Consider the following 17,312-nt stretch of genomic DNA (forward strand, 5'->3'; position numbering starts at 1 on the left):
CTATGTCTGCCTGCACGCACAGACACCGCACAAACATCGCACAGACACCCCGCACAGACACCCGCGCACAGACACCCGCGCACACACTAATCAGACGGGTCTGGGAGGTGAGGCTGACCTGTGCGACCGTGGGAAAGTTCATGTGAGTTCATGCAGTCAAGCATGAACTCACATGAACCCTCTGAGGGCACCGCGGCGACTTCAAATGAACAGCTGATCGGCATCACCTGATACCTCAGCTGTTCATTTGAAATAACCGGCGGGAAAGCGCAGCACAGAACGGGAAAGCCGCGGTGAAGTCTTTTCACTGCCGGCTTCCCCGCCCGGGTCCTTCGCTCCTTGGTGCTGCGCTCCCCGCCCGGTCCTAACTTACGATTGGGATTGGAGGTGGCGAGGGGAGTGGAGGATCGGGGTGGGAGGCTGCGGGGAAGCAGTATGGGGCTGAGTGATTGTTTAAAAGCCGGCGGCTTTTTACCGCGCGCCGGCTTTTAAACAATCAGGAGAATTCTCCCACGCTGGGATGGCATTCTGATGACAGGCTGGATATCAGCTGAGCGCTGCCACCCAGCTTGTCATCCTTCACAGACACTGCAGAGCGCAGGCATTATGGGAACTTCCGATTCCGGTATTCGATATTGTAAAAGTATCGGAATTAAGTATCGGAATTCCGATACCGCGAATATCGGCCGATACCCGATATTACAGTATCGGAATGCTCAACACTAGTCGGCACGCATAAAAAAAAAAAAAAAAGTTTGAGGAAATGATGACACATACCAAATTTATTTACAAAGTTACATTTTTTTTACTAAAGTATATATATAAAACATCGTATAAGTTTTATAGCACTGCAATTGTACTGACTTGGATTTTTTTTTTTACTATGGTTTAACAAATTTTTTTAGCACATTATATGGTAAAGTGAATAGTGTCATTCAAAACTACAACTCGTTAAAGAGTTTGTCTGGTGAAAACAAGTTAAGCACAAAAGATGGGGTTTCAATTCAACATTCCACCTTCCTCACAATAAAGGCTACACGAACCACCAGCCATTACACATTAGATGGTCTGCCGCTCTCACCAAGTCCAGCCCACCATAGTCTAATGTGTATGGCCATCTTAAACCTCCATCTTGAGGAACTTGATGTACCACATAGCTGAACACAAGTATGTTCTGGATTAAATGACAGCTGATGAATTTGCTATTCCAAACAAGAACATTCCGGAAGTAGAACAAAATGTATGATTGTTGCTGAAAGCACTCTCATCATTGCGCACACAAAATAATTTGATTATATGTTTTAACCAAACTACTATTTCATCATGCAGAAGACACAAAAAATAGTGTAATTTTATCAATTTGCTTTGCTACTATGGACAAGTATAAGATATCAAATTGCTAACATGCCAGTCCCTGTAGTCTATGAAGGACCATACCACAACCAAATGCAGTGTTTTTACGTATCCAAGAGATGAAACGCATTACTCCATTTGTCTGGTGTGGCATTTATTGACCAACACCCCGTAATGCAGAACGGTAGCTTGGCATTTACAGATACAACATATTTTTTCATCTTCGCTTTGTCATAACTTTTTTTTTGTAAATGACAGTTTTGATGTTCTTATAATGTATTATGTGCCTTTTATTATTTTTTTTTATATGGCAAGTATGGAAAGGGGGCTTACATAACATGCTCCATAGACAATGATCACTTGGTGTGACACTACCATGATTCAACAGTACAAATTAATAAGGTCAAACAAAAATTGTGACAAATTATATTTTCTTGCAGTGTCTGTGATAAGTGAAACACCATCAATAAAAGTGCACCAGCTCAACCAAAGAATTAAAGATTTTCTTATTCTTTATCCTTTAAAACATTTTATTGAGACATTTATGCTTTATTATTGAGGGAGGTAAACTAAAAAGTTTTCTGTTCTTTGATAAAGGTTACCAATGGGAATCAACCTTGATAAAAGAAACCATACTTCCCCCTCTCTGCCTTGTAATGTTCCCACAATGACTTTTTGTTGAGGTTTACATGCTGCGTATTTTTGAAAAAATGCAAGTAACCTATTTTACTTACTCGGTGCAGAAGTGGTGACAAAAATCAGCATCATCAAAAAGTCACCAAAAGCTCATTGTGGGAACATCGCCTAAGGCAGCCACAATGACGTTCTCCACCAGAACTGAAAGTGCTGACGTTACGACCACCAATGACCTGACCTCTGAGGACACTGATTGGCGGCAGGGTCAGGTCTGGATGGCATTACTTCCGGTCTGGATGTCATTACTTCCGGTCTGGCCAAGACTGTCAGAGCAGAACCTCTAGATTGGAGGGTGGAAACTGAGGCCAAGTATGGCTTCTCTTACTCTTCTCTCACGACGGCATCCAATTGGTAATCTTTAATAAAAAACTGAAACCTCATTTAAATGCTATTCTTAAATACTGCGATCAATGCATCAATTGAGCTAAATCATCAGTCCCTAACAGCATAAACCAGGACTCTGCCATTATAAATATTATTTAATGCTTTTGTCATTATATAGAATATTATAAGTGGCGGTCATGCATCATCCACGACCAGTCCTATTTTTCTGTGATTTTTTTTCTGTACAACACTGCATGCAACATTTCCAATTGTACACAGAATGGCTGAAACAGACAGGCATGTGCTACTCCTGGAGCACCAATAGTGGTTACAATAATGGAGAAACTCCACAGCAAAATCACACTAAACCAGTATGCCATGCAAAGCTTTCAATTTCACATTTACGAAGCAAATGTGAAAAAATGCTGCAAACTAAGACGAAAATTTTGGCTTTAAGTCAGCAAAAAAACCGTCCTGGTTTATGCTGTTGACATGAATCATCTACAAATGATTCCACGAGGAATTGTGTCATGCCGAAGGTGCCAGATCATTCCATGCAGGGTTCTTACCACTAAGAGGGCACTATCATCTGTATGCTGGGAGCGTCTGGATGGGAGGGAACACTGAGATGGAGGCAGGGAGAGATGGAGCAATGTCAAAAAACACGCAAACTCATACAACAAAAGAATAAAATGCAAATGTTCAGGTACCAGATGATGACACTAATGGAGAGAAGCAGATTTGTTTGTGGAAAATGGTTGGGACACTGAGTGAAAAAAATGGCACCTCCTATGAAAACTGTAAAGAAACAGAATCAGCATCAGATGAGATAATGCCAAATCTGTCAGTTACCACATCCCTGACATGCGCCCTTCTCAAATTATTAATACAAAAAAAGCGTAAAAAAAAAAAAAATCAAACCTAAAGTAAAGGAAAGCTTAGTCCTCCAATGGAACATTTGATGTCTGGACCTATGGAAAGGGACCTGCAGCTGTATTGAAGTTTTTTGACTCAGTGATATAGAGACAATTATATGTCACTAGTTGCCATGATTATGAATGCACAGTATGACATTATAATTTGGGCACATATAGGAAGACAGTTTCCACATCAGGATCAAAACCTAAGGCCGTCTCAGTGTAATTTCTTCGGGTAGTCTGACTTACATAAGCGTAACAGCGATCTTGATGCTGCATGAAGTTACTGAATGTAATGAACACCAGGCTAGCAGTCGCCATGACTCAGAAGTCGTCATGGACACAAAAGAAACAAGTATAGATACAATGTTAATCTGGTAGATGCTGTCATACTGAACAATGGAAGCTGATGGAAACACAATGATTCCATAAATATTACATAACTTGTACTCTGTTATGCATGCGGTGTGGACATCATACCATATATAACTCTGCACTATGACTTAATGCAGAAAAAATCTCAGTGATTCAATATAACACTGTAAGCATGGATACTGCATAGTATAAATGAGTTACCTAGAAAAGATAAAATCTTTTGTTATGGTCTCCAGTAACCAGGGCCAAGCGACATGGAGCAAAATGTTTGGAAAGGAGATATGTAATTCTTAGTTTGAATATACTTGTCATCACTGTATACTTGAATATACAAAAAAAAAAAAAAAGAGAAAAAATACATAATATGTTATGAGATGATAGCATAGGATGTAATCAGTCAGCTGTCAACTTCGATGGGTGTCGCTGGTCTTGCTTCACAACACCTCCTCTCAATCACTGTCCTACTTCATGTGGGTGACGCGTCCTACGTCATCCACAGTGTCACAATCGCACTCCTGTGCCGGTGTACTTCGCTTAGTCATGCAGAGGGCAGAGTAAAGTGCTGTAGCACTTCCGGATCATCGGCACTCTTCGGAGTCTCCTGGCGCATGCGCTTTACAGTAATTTGCTTTGCTGTCATCAGGGCAAATTACACCTGCGCAGGAGCGATATTGGGGACAGTGTGTGGATGACGTAGGATGCATCATCCACATGAACCAATCAGGACAATAACTATTGCGCAAAGGTGCTAAAGCAAAACCAGCGATGCCCATCAGACTGGACCGTGACACATGGGGGAGACATAAAAGGTATTTTTTGGGCTATGCATAAGGGGTTGGGGACTTATATACAGCTTACTAGACTGCTGTAAAACAGTCAAATGTGGTGGCCGTAGTTTATATTGGGAAAACCTACTGACTGGTTCCCTTTGTGTTGCACAAATACAGTGAACTGTTATACACCCAACATGTACGGCGTTCTGAATCACAAACTCCCTGAAGATGAGTACTACTGAGCCGTGGACACACTCTATGCTGATATTTGGTGCCGCTTTGAGGCCCTTTAAAAAAGCAAACTGGAAAGTGTTTTTTCTATTTCGAGGCACACAAAACTACCGCTTGTGCCCATAGCAGCACTTGCCTAGTAGAGCAGTCCAGGCTGCCAGCTCACGCTCACTAGAAGCGATGACTTCTCATTGGCACTTTGCACATTAGGATGACGTTCTGAAAACTGAATCATAAGGCCAACTGGATCGGTCATAAAGAGGGTGTAACAAAGTCAGGAACTTTTTTTTTCTTCAAATGATATAAACAGAAAAAAAAAGGAATTCTTAGTGTAAAATAAAAAGTAATTTAATATCTAATTGTGGGACACCCCTTTAAGTAATGCATATATGTAGATTGTACAGTAGTTCCCAACACTTTGGGAATGCAAAAAAATACACAGTATTAATGACGTTTTTAGAATATCAGCAAATATAAAACCTAAAAAATGTAGTTTCATGTTCTCAAAAATAACGCGGACAGGTTTTCTCAAAATATGGTACCCAATAAAAGTCATTCTCCACATTACTGCACACCCTCACCTCACTGTCCAGCGGGCTCTGCTTCTCTGGACTCAATGTTTTCTGCTGGAAAAGGGAAAATAAATCCAATATTAAATGCAAAAGCCAAAACTAATCTACAGCTAGGTAACAGTATACAGGATGGGCCAATGCATGAGGAGATTCTAGTTCTGTACTGACTGCATAGGACGGAACATGCAGCTTAATTATCCTTATTCTTACGGATATAAAACCATGAACCTACTTCAGATTACGCTAGAAGATACTGACTGCAGAAAAGTGACACATAAGACAGCTAGCAGACATTGCATACTTCACCCTGCATAGTTATCTAAGGTATGTCAAGAATGTCTACAAAGTGATCACTGGGCAAAGATTGGCCACAATAAACTGTAAAAGAATTTATAATAAATTTGTATAATTAAAGATCAAGGTCATTTCAAATTTAAAGTGAATACAAAATATAACACCTGTGTCACTGATTATATTATTAAACCAATTATATCTCAACATTGTATTTCTGAGCTGATGTCACTGCTAGACATTTCCCAATTTCAAAGGAAAGCAAACATAATGGGTCTTTAATGTGCAGCATTAAGTTCCCAGGGCCGACCACTGTGCCTACGGTCTTCAATGTTGCCCATTTCTTGGTGGTTTTTCAAAAACGCTTGAACAGCACATTTTCAAACCACAGTCTGCTTTGAAATCTTTGCCTGGAAGAGACCTTGTTGATGCAGTGTAACAAAACTATGTTTTGTCTTGTTGCTAAGCTCAGTCTTTCCATGGTCTATGACCTGTGACATCAGTCTTCCACAACCTAACCTTTGTAGCAGAGTTTTGTCTGTTTCTCAACCAGTTATAAACAATTTACACACCAGTTTCAGTTAATGATTATCATTTTCAAATGTTGGTTGAACACATAATCACCATCAGTGGTTTGGTATAATTGGTAACTCATACACCTGACTATAATTCGACAAAGTTCAATGGTTTTACACTTTCAAATACAGCAAATATTTATTTGATTTACATTTCACTTCTAACATACTAACATAGTTTTTAAGGTTGAAGGAAGACTGGGGGCGTGGCCTAGCCAGCGATGTAAGAAGACGAGGTCTGGAGCTCTGCCGCCGACCGTAGCTGTGTGCGCTGAGCCAGGGCACCGCAAAGCCTTTTAAGTACCGCCGGATCCTGGGAGAAGGTCTCCTGTCGCCCCGGGGAGCGTTCCTGGCAAGCAAGACAGCCGCAATGACCCGCACCAGGCAGCGGGATCCCGGCCCTGGAAGAGGAGGTAGGGGCCAAGATGGCGCCGTAGCTCAGGAGAGAACACAGCGTGCTCCAGGAGGATGTCAGCTGCTGCACGCCTGGAGAAGTTTGCGAGGGTGGAAGCAAGTGATAATAAAGCTCGGCTCTCAGAGTGGGAGGCTGGGGCAGAAAATGATATGGAGGATCAGGAGAGTACAATAGGTACAGTGGATTGTGAGGCTAATGGCTCTGGAGATGATGGACAGGACAAAAATGTGGTGTCTGCTGTTGTTCCTGATGTGGAGGAACCCAATTTGAAAGATGTGTTCACTGTGGTGTCATATTGCAAACAAACGCTTACTAAGCTGTCAAAGCAGGTTACTGGTGTGCAAGCAGAAATTACTAATATTAAAGCTGCCATGCAGAAAGCCGATGTCCGCACACGAGAGGTAGAGGAAAGAGTGAGCACGGCTGAGGACACCATAATATCTTTACAAGTTGCTCAAAAAAAGCAGGACAAGCTATTAACTGATGTCATTGCTAAAAACGACGATTTGGAAAACAGGTTGAGACGTAATAATGTCAGGATAGTGGGGGTCCCGGAAAAAGCAGAAGGATCAAACCCTACAGAATTTATTGAGAATTTGCTGTTGGAAATATTTGGAGCTGATAAACTATCAAAAGTCTTTGTTGTAGAGCGAGCTCATAGAGTCCCACTAAGACCCCAGCCTCCAGGAGCAGCCCCCCGAGCCATGTTGGCTAGGATCTTAAATTACAGAGACAGAGACACTATCCTGCGTATGGCGAGAAAGACTAAGGAGTTAACAATAGATGGTCAAGATCTCTCGTTTTACTCAGACTATTCACCCATGGTGCAAAAATTACGCATGAGTTATAGAGATGTAAAGAAAAAAATTGAGAGACATGGGACTAGCGTATTCTATGATGTATCCGGCCAAGCTGAGACTGGTTGCTCTGGGTAGAGTACACTCTCTGCAATCTCCAGAAGAAGCTCTGGACTGGATTCAAAAGAATTCTAGACGAGTGCGACAGCTGAAGAGATGCAGAATATATGTTTTGTGCATGTGTTTGTACTTATCATTTGCTGTCCTTTTTCAACTGCATTTAACTGCTTGTTGCAGGATACAAGTTTGATTTTGGACTGAAGCGGTGTGCTGGTGATGCATACAGTTTATATACTTGTTATCTAATATGTTTTTCATAAGGCGGGAGAGACCTTGGGGAAGACATTTGGATCTTTGTCTAACTGTAGTTTAGGCGGGAGGGATCATCTGGCGGAATAGGCTGGTTTCATTCACCCACTCTCGGATAGAGAGAGAACGGAACGACAAATTTGGAGGCGGATTGGGGGTGACAGGGATGGTTAGAAGAGTTAGAAGAGTTTTGGTTTGGGGTATGAGGGGGGAGTGTAGAGGGAGGGGGGGGCAGGGAGAGGGGGGGGGTGGACGGCATGGGGGGCACTGTATGATGTGGTTATATACACAGATATTGATTCTGATAAACAATGGCGGGTATGGTTAAGGTATTAAGCTGGAACATACGTGGTTTGGCGGACCGTAAGAGACGGGCCACTATTCTCCAAAATATTATGGCTCAAGGGCCTTCCATTATCTGCCTTATGGAAACACACCTGACAAGGGACAAAATTGTTTTTTTAGTGAGGAAGTGGGTTCAAAGAGCATACCATTCTACCTATTCTGCATATGCAAGGGGGTTTCTATCTTGGTGCATGCTGGGATTCCGTTTGAGGAGGTTGAGATTAAAATAGATAAAGACGGGCAATACATCTTTCTAGTCTGCAGACTTTATGGCAAATTATATTGCGTGGTGGCAGTGTAAGAGATTATAGAGCTCACGAGGCATTGGACAGGGATTCCTGTGTTGCTGATTGGAGATGTTAACAACATAATGAATAAAATTTGGGACAAAACTAGTAGGCAACCGGGAAGAAATGACAGAGAGGAGGAGACACCCTTTGCTAAGTATGAGTCAGAGGTGGGCCTGGTAGATTTGTGGAGAGTGAGACATGTGGGGGTGAGGACATACTCATGCTACTCTTCGACGCATGGCTCTATGTCTAGAATAGACTTAGCCTTGGGAAATGGGATGGTTGACCAAAACATTATGCATATTGAATATCTACCTAGGGTACTCTCTGATCATTGTCCCTTGTTGGTAGAGCTGAGGTCTGGTATATGTGGGGACAGTGGATGGAAAGAGTGGAAGGTTCACCCAGTATGGATGGAAACGGTGCATATTCAGAAAATAGCAGGAGAAGTGGAGGAATTCTTCCAGAATAACGTGGGAAGTACAGCCATAGGAACTGTGTGGGACACAATGAAGGCATATGCTAGGGGTTTAATGATCCGAGATATCTCCAGATGTAAAAATCAGAACAGAATGGAGTAAAGAGAGGCATTGGCTGCGCTGAAGAAAGCAGAGGAGGAATTGGTGCTTAACCCCACCATAGAGGCGCAACAGATCATGAAGGAAGCTCAAAAAGGGGTGGATAAAATATTTCTGGCCAGTGGGGAAAAAAAGAGGGAATTTGAAAAAATTGCCTTTTATGAAGAAGGTGAAAAAGTTGGCCACCTGTTGTCTATAATAGTGGCAGCGCAGAGAGAACCGGGATATATATATGGTCTCCTGGATCCAACTGGCACCTTAGTCACTGAAGCGCGAGATATCTTGAGGGTGTTTAGGGACTTCTATAGTGATCTATATAATTCTAAGTTAAGAAATACAGGAGATGATATAGACCAATTCTTGAGGGGAACCCAGATATCTAAACTTAGTGAGGAGGTTAGGGATAGCTTGGAGGGCCCCCTAACGGCGGAGGAGATGGAGGAAGCTCTGGCTTCAATGGCAAATAATAAAGCCCCAGGAGCAGATGGTCTACCAACAGAATTTTATAAACATCTTAGAGATGTACTATTGCCAAAATTGAAGGATGCGTTTCTGGTGGCCATGGAAGTGGGAGAATTACCGGAGTCAATGCGGGAGGCTACGGTGGTGGTTTTGCCCAAGGCGGAAAAGGACTGGACACAGCCAGATTCGTAAAGACCCATATCTCTACTACCGGCTGATATTAAAATCTTAGCTAAAGTATTGTCTAACCGACTAAGCTGTGTAGTTTCTAGTGTTATACACTCAGATCAGTCAGGTTTTATGCCAGATAGATCAACGGCCATTAACTTGAGGCGACTATTTTTTAACATGCAATTGGCCGCTGACAATGCGGGGCATAGAGTTGTGGTCTCACTGGACACACGGAAAGCCTTTGATAGTGTGGAGTGGAGCTATCTCTGGCGAGTTCTCCAATTGATGGCATTTGGTCCGGTTTTCATGGTCTGGGTAAAGTTATTGTATACGCGCCCGGTAGCCAGAGTAAGAGTAAATGGGGAACGGTCAGATGAATTTAATATGACAAGAGGAACCAGACAGGGCTGCCCCCTTTCCCCGCTGTTATTTGCCCAGGCCATAGAGCCACTGGCTTCTGTAATGAGACAGTCAGACGTGGTAAAGGGATTTCGGTATGGAATGGTTGAGGAGAAGATAGCGTTGTACGCAGATGATATTTTATTATTCTTACAGGACCCTCAGGCGTCATTACATGGTGCAATAGCCATCATCAATAGATTTGGCCTGTTATCTGGGCTACAAATTAATTGGAATAAATCTCATATTATGGAAATAGATACCCTAGATGGCTTAGATGTTGAACAGGTGGAACGTACACAACTTAAATTAGTATGAGAATTTAAATAACTTGGAATTACAGTAACACTACCAGTAAAGGAGTACCTTCAGTTGAATGTATACCCGATACTTGGGAAATTAAAAGATAAAGCATCTACATGGAGCAAAATGCGCCTCTCGGTGGTGGGACACCAATCTTCTTAAAATGGTGCTGATGCCCAAATTGCTATATGTTTTACATAACTCCCCTGTGTGGATTCCTCAGCCGGTGTTCCAGCGTATTAATTCAATATTTAGGGATCTGGTCCTGGGGTGGAGGACAACCTAGGATTAAGCTGGAGACTCTCCAGAGGCCGAAAGAAGAGGGGGGTCTCGCCCTACCAAACCCATGGATATATTTTTTGGCAGCACAGTCCCAGCATATTAGAGGGTGGGCGCAGAGGGCAGTGAAGGGGACTATCCAGGCAGTTTTGGAATTTCATCTTAAAAAAAAGTCCATGGGCCTAGAGTCGGGACTTTTTGGGAAGATAGGCAGGTCATACCTGACCTGTGACTTAGTCCATAAATTGTGGACGAGGGTGAAGAAGATTAGAGGCATAGCGGGAATGTCTATGTATACTCCTATTTGGGATAACGAAAACTTAGGTGAATTTTATAAAATAGGAGAGCTGAGAGGATGGGTGGCAAGGGGTATACAATACATCTACCAACTGATGGATAATCAAAACATCAAAACCTTAGAGATGCTGAAAGAGGAATTTCATTTATTAGACGGACACAGCTATCAGTATACACAGGTTAAGCATGCGTTTATTAAGCAAAGGAAAATTAGGAACCTATCTGTTCAAAAGGATATCGTTATTGATTACATTTGTATGGGGGGATGTACAACAGGCGTCATATCTAGGGTGTATGCTGATCTGCTTCACACCTTTCTATTGAACTATCCTGTTTTGGCGAAGGAAAACTGGGAAGCAGATGTTGGTACCATTGAGGATGACAGGTGGGAGTCCATATTGGAATATATCCCCAAGTTGTCTCTAAATGAACCTGCCAGAATGTCCCAACTATTTCTTGTACATAGAGCATATAGATCACCCGAATTTTTGCTCAGAATAGGGGTACGGGAGAATTCGGATTGCCTGAGATGTGGGTCAGAAGTTGCCGGTATACTACATGTTATGTGGAGTTGCCCAAAGCTTGCAAACTATTGGTCTGAAGTAGCTGGCCTAATTGAAGGACGGTATCATTGTATAATTCCTAGAGATCCAGTGGTTTGCTTGCTGGGATATGTGGAGGAACTTGTGGGGAATGATGTCGCAAAACTGGCAATTGCCAGACTCTTATATGCAGCTAGAAAGGTAATAGCTAGGTATTGGGTGCGACCGGAACCTCCCTCTAGACAAGAGTATATAAGGCAGGTGGATTATGTGGTACGGATGGAGGAGAAAATTTAATTTTAAAAGGAAAAATGCCAAACTCAGCGACAACCTAAGGGCACCATGGAAGGTGTGATTAATACTTTTGGAGGAAAGAATCCAGTGATTACACTATAAAATACATTGCAATGGTTATAAGATGTTGAACCATATTTTATATAACGATAAAGGTTTATTGTCGTCCGGAGGGGGGGTTCTTTTTGATAATAAGAAAATGGAAAATTATTGTACTGAAGTTGTATTTCATTATTCTATCTTTAAATGAATAAAAATTTATCTGATTCAAAAAAAAAAAAGGTTGAAGGAAGACCAACTTCATCTAGTTCAAGCCATAGCCTAACATGTTGATCCAGAGGAAGGCAAAAAAAAACAAAACATGTGGCAAACACTAAGCTCCACATTGGGGGAAAAAATTCCTTCCTGACTCCTCATACGGCAATCAGACTAGTTCCCTGGATCAACGCCCTATCAAGGAATCTAGTATATATTACCTGTAATATTATACTTTTCAAGAACGGCATCCAGGCCCTTCTTAAATTTTAGTAGTGAATCACTGTTCATTCACATTGCATTTTTCCCACACCTGTATAAAAAATTTGCATAGTACTGTAATATATTTATTTTTATATATTTTCCATTGAAAAAGCAGCACAGCCTGTGTGGGTGCTAAGAAGCAAAAATCTGATCAAGTCTTATGAGATGATTGTGCAATGTTGATCCTGTTCATCAACGTGCCAATTATCGCAAACTGAGAGGGACTTTGGGTTAGCATTCCCTTGCTTGCAATGCACGTAGGCCGAGATGTTTGCACTGTTTATTGTTGCATGTCGGGAGAACAACAAACTGGAATGATAGCAAGAGGCGCACTGAGGCGAACCTCTGCACAAATGACATGCCCGATTAAAAGAATGACGAGCAGTGATCCATTTTGTACTACAAGTGAAATCTGATGTCACATACCAAACCCAAAAAGTGTCTACACAAACCACCAGAAGACATTAGGCTATGAGCCAGACGTCCAGCTACAGGTTTTCCACTGACTTCACGTCACTGCTCTCTAAAGCTCTCATGGTGCAGAGCAAGATGGCAATGGAAGTTGGAATGGAGGTCTAGAGAGGAGTCTCACTTTTGTCTTGGATGCAATGATAGCTGGAAATTGGTCTGGAGGTGACATGAGCCACATTCTGAAAAAGCCTTCACAACGAAACATCACTACGGTCTTATCTGAGCGATTATATTATGCGGTGGCATACTGTACGACAGCCGGACCCCTATAGCCGTCATTCCAGGTATACTAACAGCTCGGCATTACATTGATTTGGTGGTGGAACCAGTGGCATGGCCATTTCCATAAAGTGTCCCAGGAGACGTTTTTTAACATGACAACAGCAGGTCGCATATTGCTCGTTCTACTGTAAGCAGCCAGCATGGCCTAAATATTTTAACATGGTCTGCAGTGTCTAAGGACTTGTCTCTCATTGAGCACATTTGTGACATTATTGGTTGGCATATACTTATTACCCACATATGAATTCAAATAAATCTACAAAAAAACGATTATCAACCCCGCAATATACACTAAAAATGTAACCACATAACTACTCATAACCCCTCCTGCCAGCCTTTGTGAAACATTTATTGACACTTACCTTTAAAGAATCTGTATGTGCAAGCCGGTCTCTTATCCTTTCATCTTCATACTGCTGAGCTGCAAGTTGCGCCTCCCTCCTGGTGCTTTCTAAAATATCTCTTCTATGTCTGTCTATTTTTGTCTACACCCAGAAAAATGTACAAAGTGAGCATAAATTAGAAAAAGTCTATTGCTTTCACAGAGATAAAAAAAAAAAGATAAGGATGCTAACACAGAGAAGCTATTAAAGTATAAAATTATGTCATCAGATCAATTCATTCATGGGCAGAAACTACCAAGCACTTTCTCCAGACATTACCTGGTTTGGACTATTTGCCAAGGATAAAAGATAAGTAGCATCTACCTGGGATCTAAAAGTATAGAAAGAAAATAGATCAAGTGGTTATTTTAATATTGTTTAAATAATAATCTCTACTACTATAACACCAACATATTCTGCAATACATTGCTGCATGTCAGCGAGCAGGTCCCCTTCTCCCTCTCTGTACCAGTCTGCCACTGTTAGGCTATGTTCACATGTCCAGTAATCGGTTCCAGGACCAATCTACTGCCAAAAATATTTGTGCGGACACAACTTTTTTGCCCGCTCGAAAAAAACAGATTTCAACTACTCACATGTAAAGCGCTGTGGAATTAATGGCGCTATAATAATAAATAATAAGATCCTTTGTTTTTTTTTAACATTTAACATTTTTTTTTTTTTTAACATTGAAGTGTATGGAAAACAGATCTGTTAACCCCCTAATGGCCCAGGGCGTATTAGTACGCCCCAGGCCATCACCCCCGCTTCAGTGAGGGCTCCGGCGGTGAGCCCGCACTGAACTGGGCACATGTCAGCTGATTCTTACAGCTGACATGTGCCTGCAACAGCCGCGGGTGGAATCGCGATCCACCAGCAGCTGTTAACATGTTAAATGCCGCTGTCAATCTCTGACAGCAGCATTTGACATCGCCGCACCAAAAGCACATCATTACCCCCGCCCATCGGTGACCCCGTCACGTGATCGCGGGTCACCGATGGGTGGGCATGACAACCCTGGGTGTGCAGCAGACCCCAGTGGTTGTCATGTAAAGATCGCTATGAGCGCCACCTAGTGGTCGGCGCTCATAGCACAGGAGAATTTCTGCTACATAGAGGTGATCTGTTCATCACCTCTATGTAGCAGAGGCGATCAGACAGTTGCTGTTTCTAATCTCCTATAGAGACTATAGAATCATGCAAAAAAGTAAAAAAAAAATGTTTTTAAAAATATTTAAAAAATATAAAAGTTTAAATCACCCCCCTTTTACCCATACAAAATAAAATAATAAAAAAGAAAACCCCACATACACATATTTGGTATCGCCGCGTTCAGAATCGCCCGATCTATCAACATAAAAAAAGAATTAATCCGATCGGTAAACGGCGTAACAAGAACGAAAATTTTAAATGCCAGAATTACGTTTTTTTTGTCACCGCAACATTGCAATAAAATGCAATAAAGGGCGATCAAAACATTGCATCTACCCCAAAATGGTATCAATAAAAATGTTAGCCGGCGCGCAAAAAATAAGCCCTCACCCAGCCCCAGATCCCGAAAAATAGAGATGCTACGGGTCTCGGAAAATGGCACCATTTTTTTTTTTAAGCAAACTTTGGATTTTTTTTCATCACCTAAATAAAAAAAAAACTTATACATGTTTGGTGTCTACAAACTCGTAATGACGTGGAAAATAATAATGGCAGATCAGTTTTAGCATTCAGTGAACGTGGAAAGAAAAAAAAAAAAAAAACTGTGGAATTGCATTTTTTTTTGCAATTTCACCACACTTGGAATTTTTTCCCCGTTTTCCAGTACGCAATATGGTAAAACTAGTAATGGCCTTTAAAAGTACAACTCGTCCCGCAAAAAATAAGCCCTCACACGGCCATGTTGCCCAAAAAATAAAACACTATGGCTCTGGGAACAAGGGGAGCAAAAAACGAAAATGCAAAAACGGAAAATCCCAAGGTCGCGAAGGCGTTATATAGCCATCCGTTTTTCTTCCATTTGAAAATGATTTTTTGCTTACTGGAGGTGGAAAAACAAGTATTTAACATATACGACTGAACATGTGAACGTTCAAGTAATTCTCCATTTGAAACGGATCCAGTAAGCAAAAAACTGATCCTTTTCAAATGGGAGAAAATGGCTATTTAACGGATCTGTTTTCCATAGACTTCAATGTTAAAAAAACAGATCCAATTGAAATAATTTCTTTTTGAGTGGACAAAAAATTGTGTATAAACACATGTATTTAATTACTATGTAGTGTTTCATTATTTTTCAAAACAGATTATTATGTGTGTGTACAGCACCCTGCAATAATAAGAATATATCCGACCATGGGTGCACCAGTCAAATAAGGTGGTTTAGTGAAAATTATGATGGCATCATACCTATAACTTATTCTTTGAAACAGGTTACGCGATTCAACACTAGTGCTGAGAACACATTTAAAAAAATATATATAAAATGGTAATGTAATAGCCCTTTTTCTTCACTTTTGTACATCAAGCAGTCATGAAGGGACATGGCTCAGTACTCTATAAACCTACTTCTTAGTGAGCACAAGTCAGCTGTTAATGTCATTACCTGTCAGATTGCCTGCGTGGTGACGGCTGCCTCTGCTTATTTTGTATTAAGCTCAAAGATTCAGGTCGTTTCATTTCTTCTTGGGTTCTGCGGGATGACACAAATGAATGACATAAGTACTGCAGATTTACTGCCATTATAAGTATTAAAGCAATTTTTTTGTTTATGTAAAGGCATAGTCTACTACACATTTGTAATGCCAAGCGTTAAATCCACAGAATAGATAATAAAAGACAGGATCGGACTTTGCCCACCAAAGTATCAAAAGTTCTCTTTTTAGGCCAAAAGTCTGACACTTTTAAGACTCTAAAGTTTCAGCAAAAGAAGACCACTTGGCACTGGAGTTTATTTCTTATGGTCGAATTCACAAATAACTCTTTAAAACCTTATTGAAAAAAATGCTGTGTGTAAAGATGATGTCATTAAAAAGAGGCATGCCCATATTCTGTACAGATTGGGGGTGAACCCTCAAATTCCGCTGGCGGTCCCAAGAAACGCAACTGCTGCCGATGGCTAAAGTTCAAAATTTGCATAAAGCCCTACAAATTAAAATCTAAAAAACTGCAGAGTATAATAAAAATAGACCAAGCAGATAACTGTGAAAATGACATTATGATATGAAACAGCGGCAAAGCCGAAGTTAATGCTGTTGGTGCTGGGAACCATCTGTGTTAAGTCACTGCTATTTTCATACCCATAGAAAGTCCTTAGGCACCAGACCAATATAGGTAGTTGGAGTACACTGAATACTTGAAGGGGTTGTCTGGTCCAAACCGATATGTCCCCCTCCTCAGTGCACGCACTGTGTGCTGCGGGCATTCGCCGGTTTCAGATCCGGGACCTGAGGATATTTATGAATTATACATACTCCCGGCTAGTGGGTGTGGCCTTGCTCTCCACACACTTGTATGGAGCAGGGACCACGCCCTGACTAGTGACGTGTCCGGCCAGTGGGCGTGGCTGACTAGAGAGCACAGCCTCGCTCAATACAAGTGTATGGAAAGCAAGGCTGCGCCCACTGGCCGGGAGTATGTATAACACATACATACCCTTCAATCCCGACTCTGAAAAGAGCGAATCCTCTCAGTGCAAAGTGCATGCGCTGGGGGGATTCATGGAATTTGGGAGAAGGTGGGCACCACTCCAAAATAACAATTGGATTTCAACCCAATGCATATGGAACACAATCTAGACAAAGAAAAAAGAAAGAGAAAGATATGCAAAAACGGGGATCTCACATAATATATACAGTTAGGTCCATATATATTTGGACAGAGACAACATTTTTCTAATTTTGGTTCTAGACATTACCACAATGAATTTTAAACGAAACAATTCAGATGCAGTTGAAGTTCAGACTTTCAGCTTTCATTTGAGGGTATCCATATTAAAATTGGATGAAGGGTTTAGGAG

At 41.4% G+C, this 17,312-nt stretch overlaps 1 protein-coding gene across 5 annotated transcripts in view; it reads right to left on the minus strand.

The window, feature by feature from the left end:
* LRCH3 (leucine rich repeats and calponin homology domain containing 3) overlaps nucleotides 1-17,312 on the minus strand; it is a 113,982-nt gene that overhangs the window by 34,514 nt on the left and 62,156 nt on the right. For 3 of the 5 annotated variants that reach the window (XM_073675285.1, XM_073675287.1, XM_073675284.1), the window contains exons 11-15: nucleotides 15,900-15,986; nucleotides 13,583-13,634; nucleotides 13,283-13,405; nucleotides 5,251-5,295; nucleotides 2,943-2,996 (exon numbers count right to left, since the gene is read on the minus strand). In XM_073675285.1, coding sequence (XP_073531386.1) covers nucleotides 2,943-2,996; nucleotides 5,251-5,295; nucleotides 13,283-13,405; nucleotides 13,583-13,634; nucleotides 15,900-15,986 — 361 coding nt within the window. The remainder of the gene's footprint in view (nucleotides 1-2,942; nucleotides 2,997-5,250; nucleotides 5,296-13,282; nucleotides 13,406-13,582; nucleotides 13,635-15,899; nucleotides 15,987-17,312) is intronic. The other 2 variants (XM_073675283.1, XM_073675286.1) reach the window with 1 other exon arrangement.

The sequence above is a fragment of the Phyllobates terribilis genome, unplaced genomic scaffold (assembly GCF_046119375.1).
Source record: "Phyllobates terribilis strain yellow unplaced genomic scaffold, ASM4611937v1 Scaffold_3__8_contigs__length_932513732, whole genome shotgun sequence".
In the NCBI taxonomy this organism is placed as follows: domain Eukaryota; kingdom Metazoa; phylum Chordata; class Amphibia; order Anura; family Dendrobatidae; genus Phyllobates; species Phyllobates terribilis.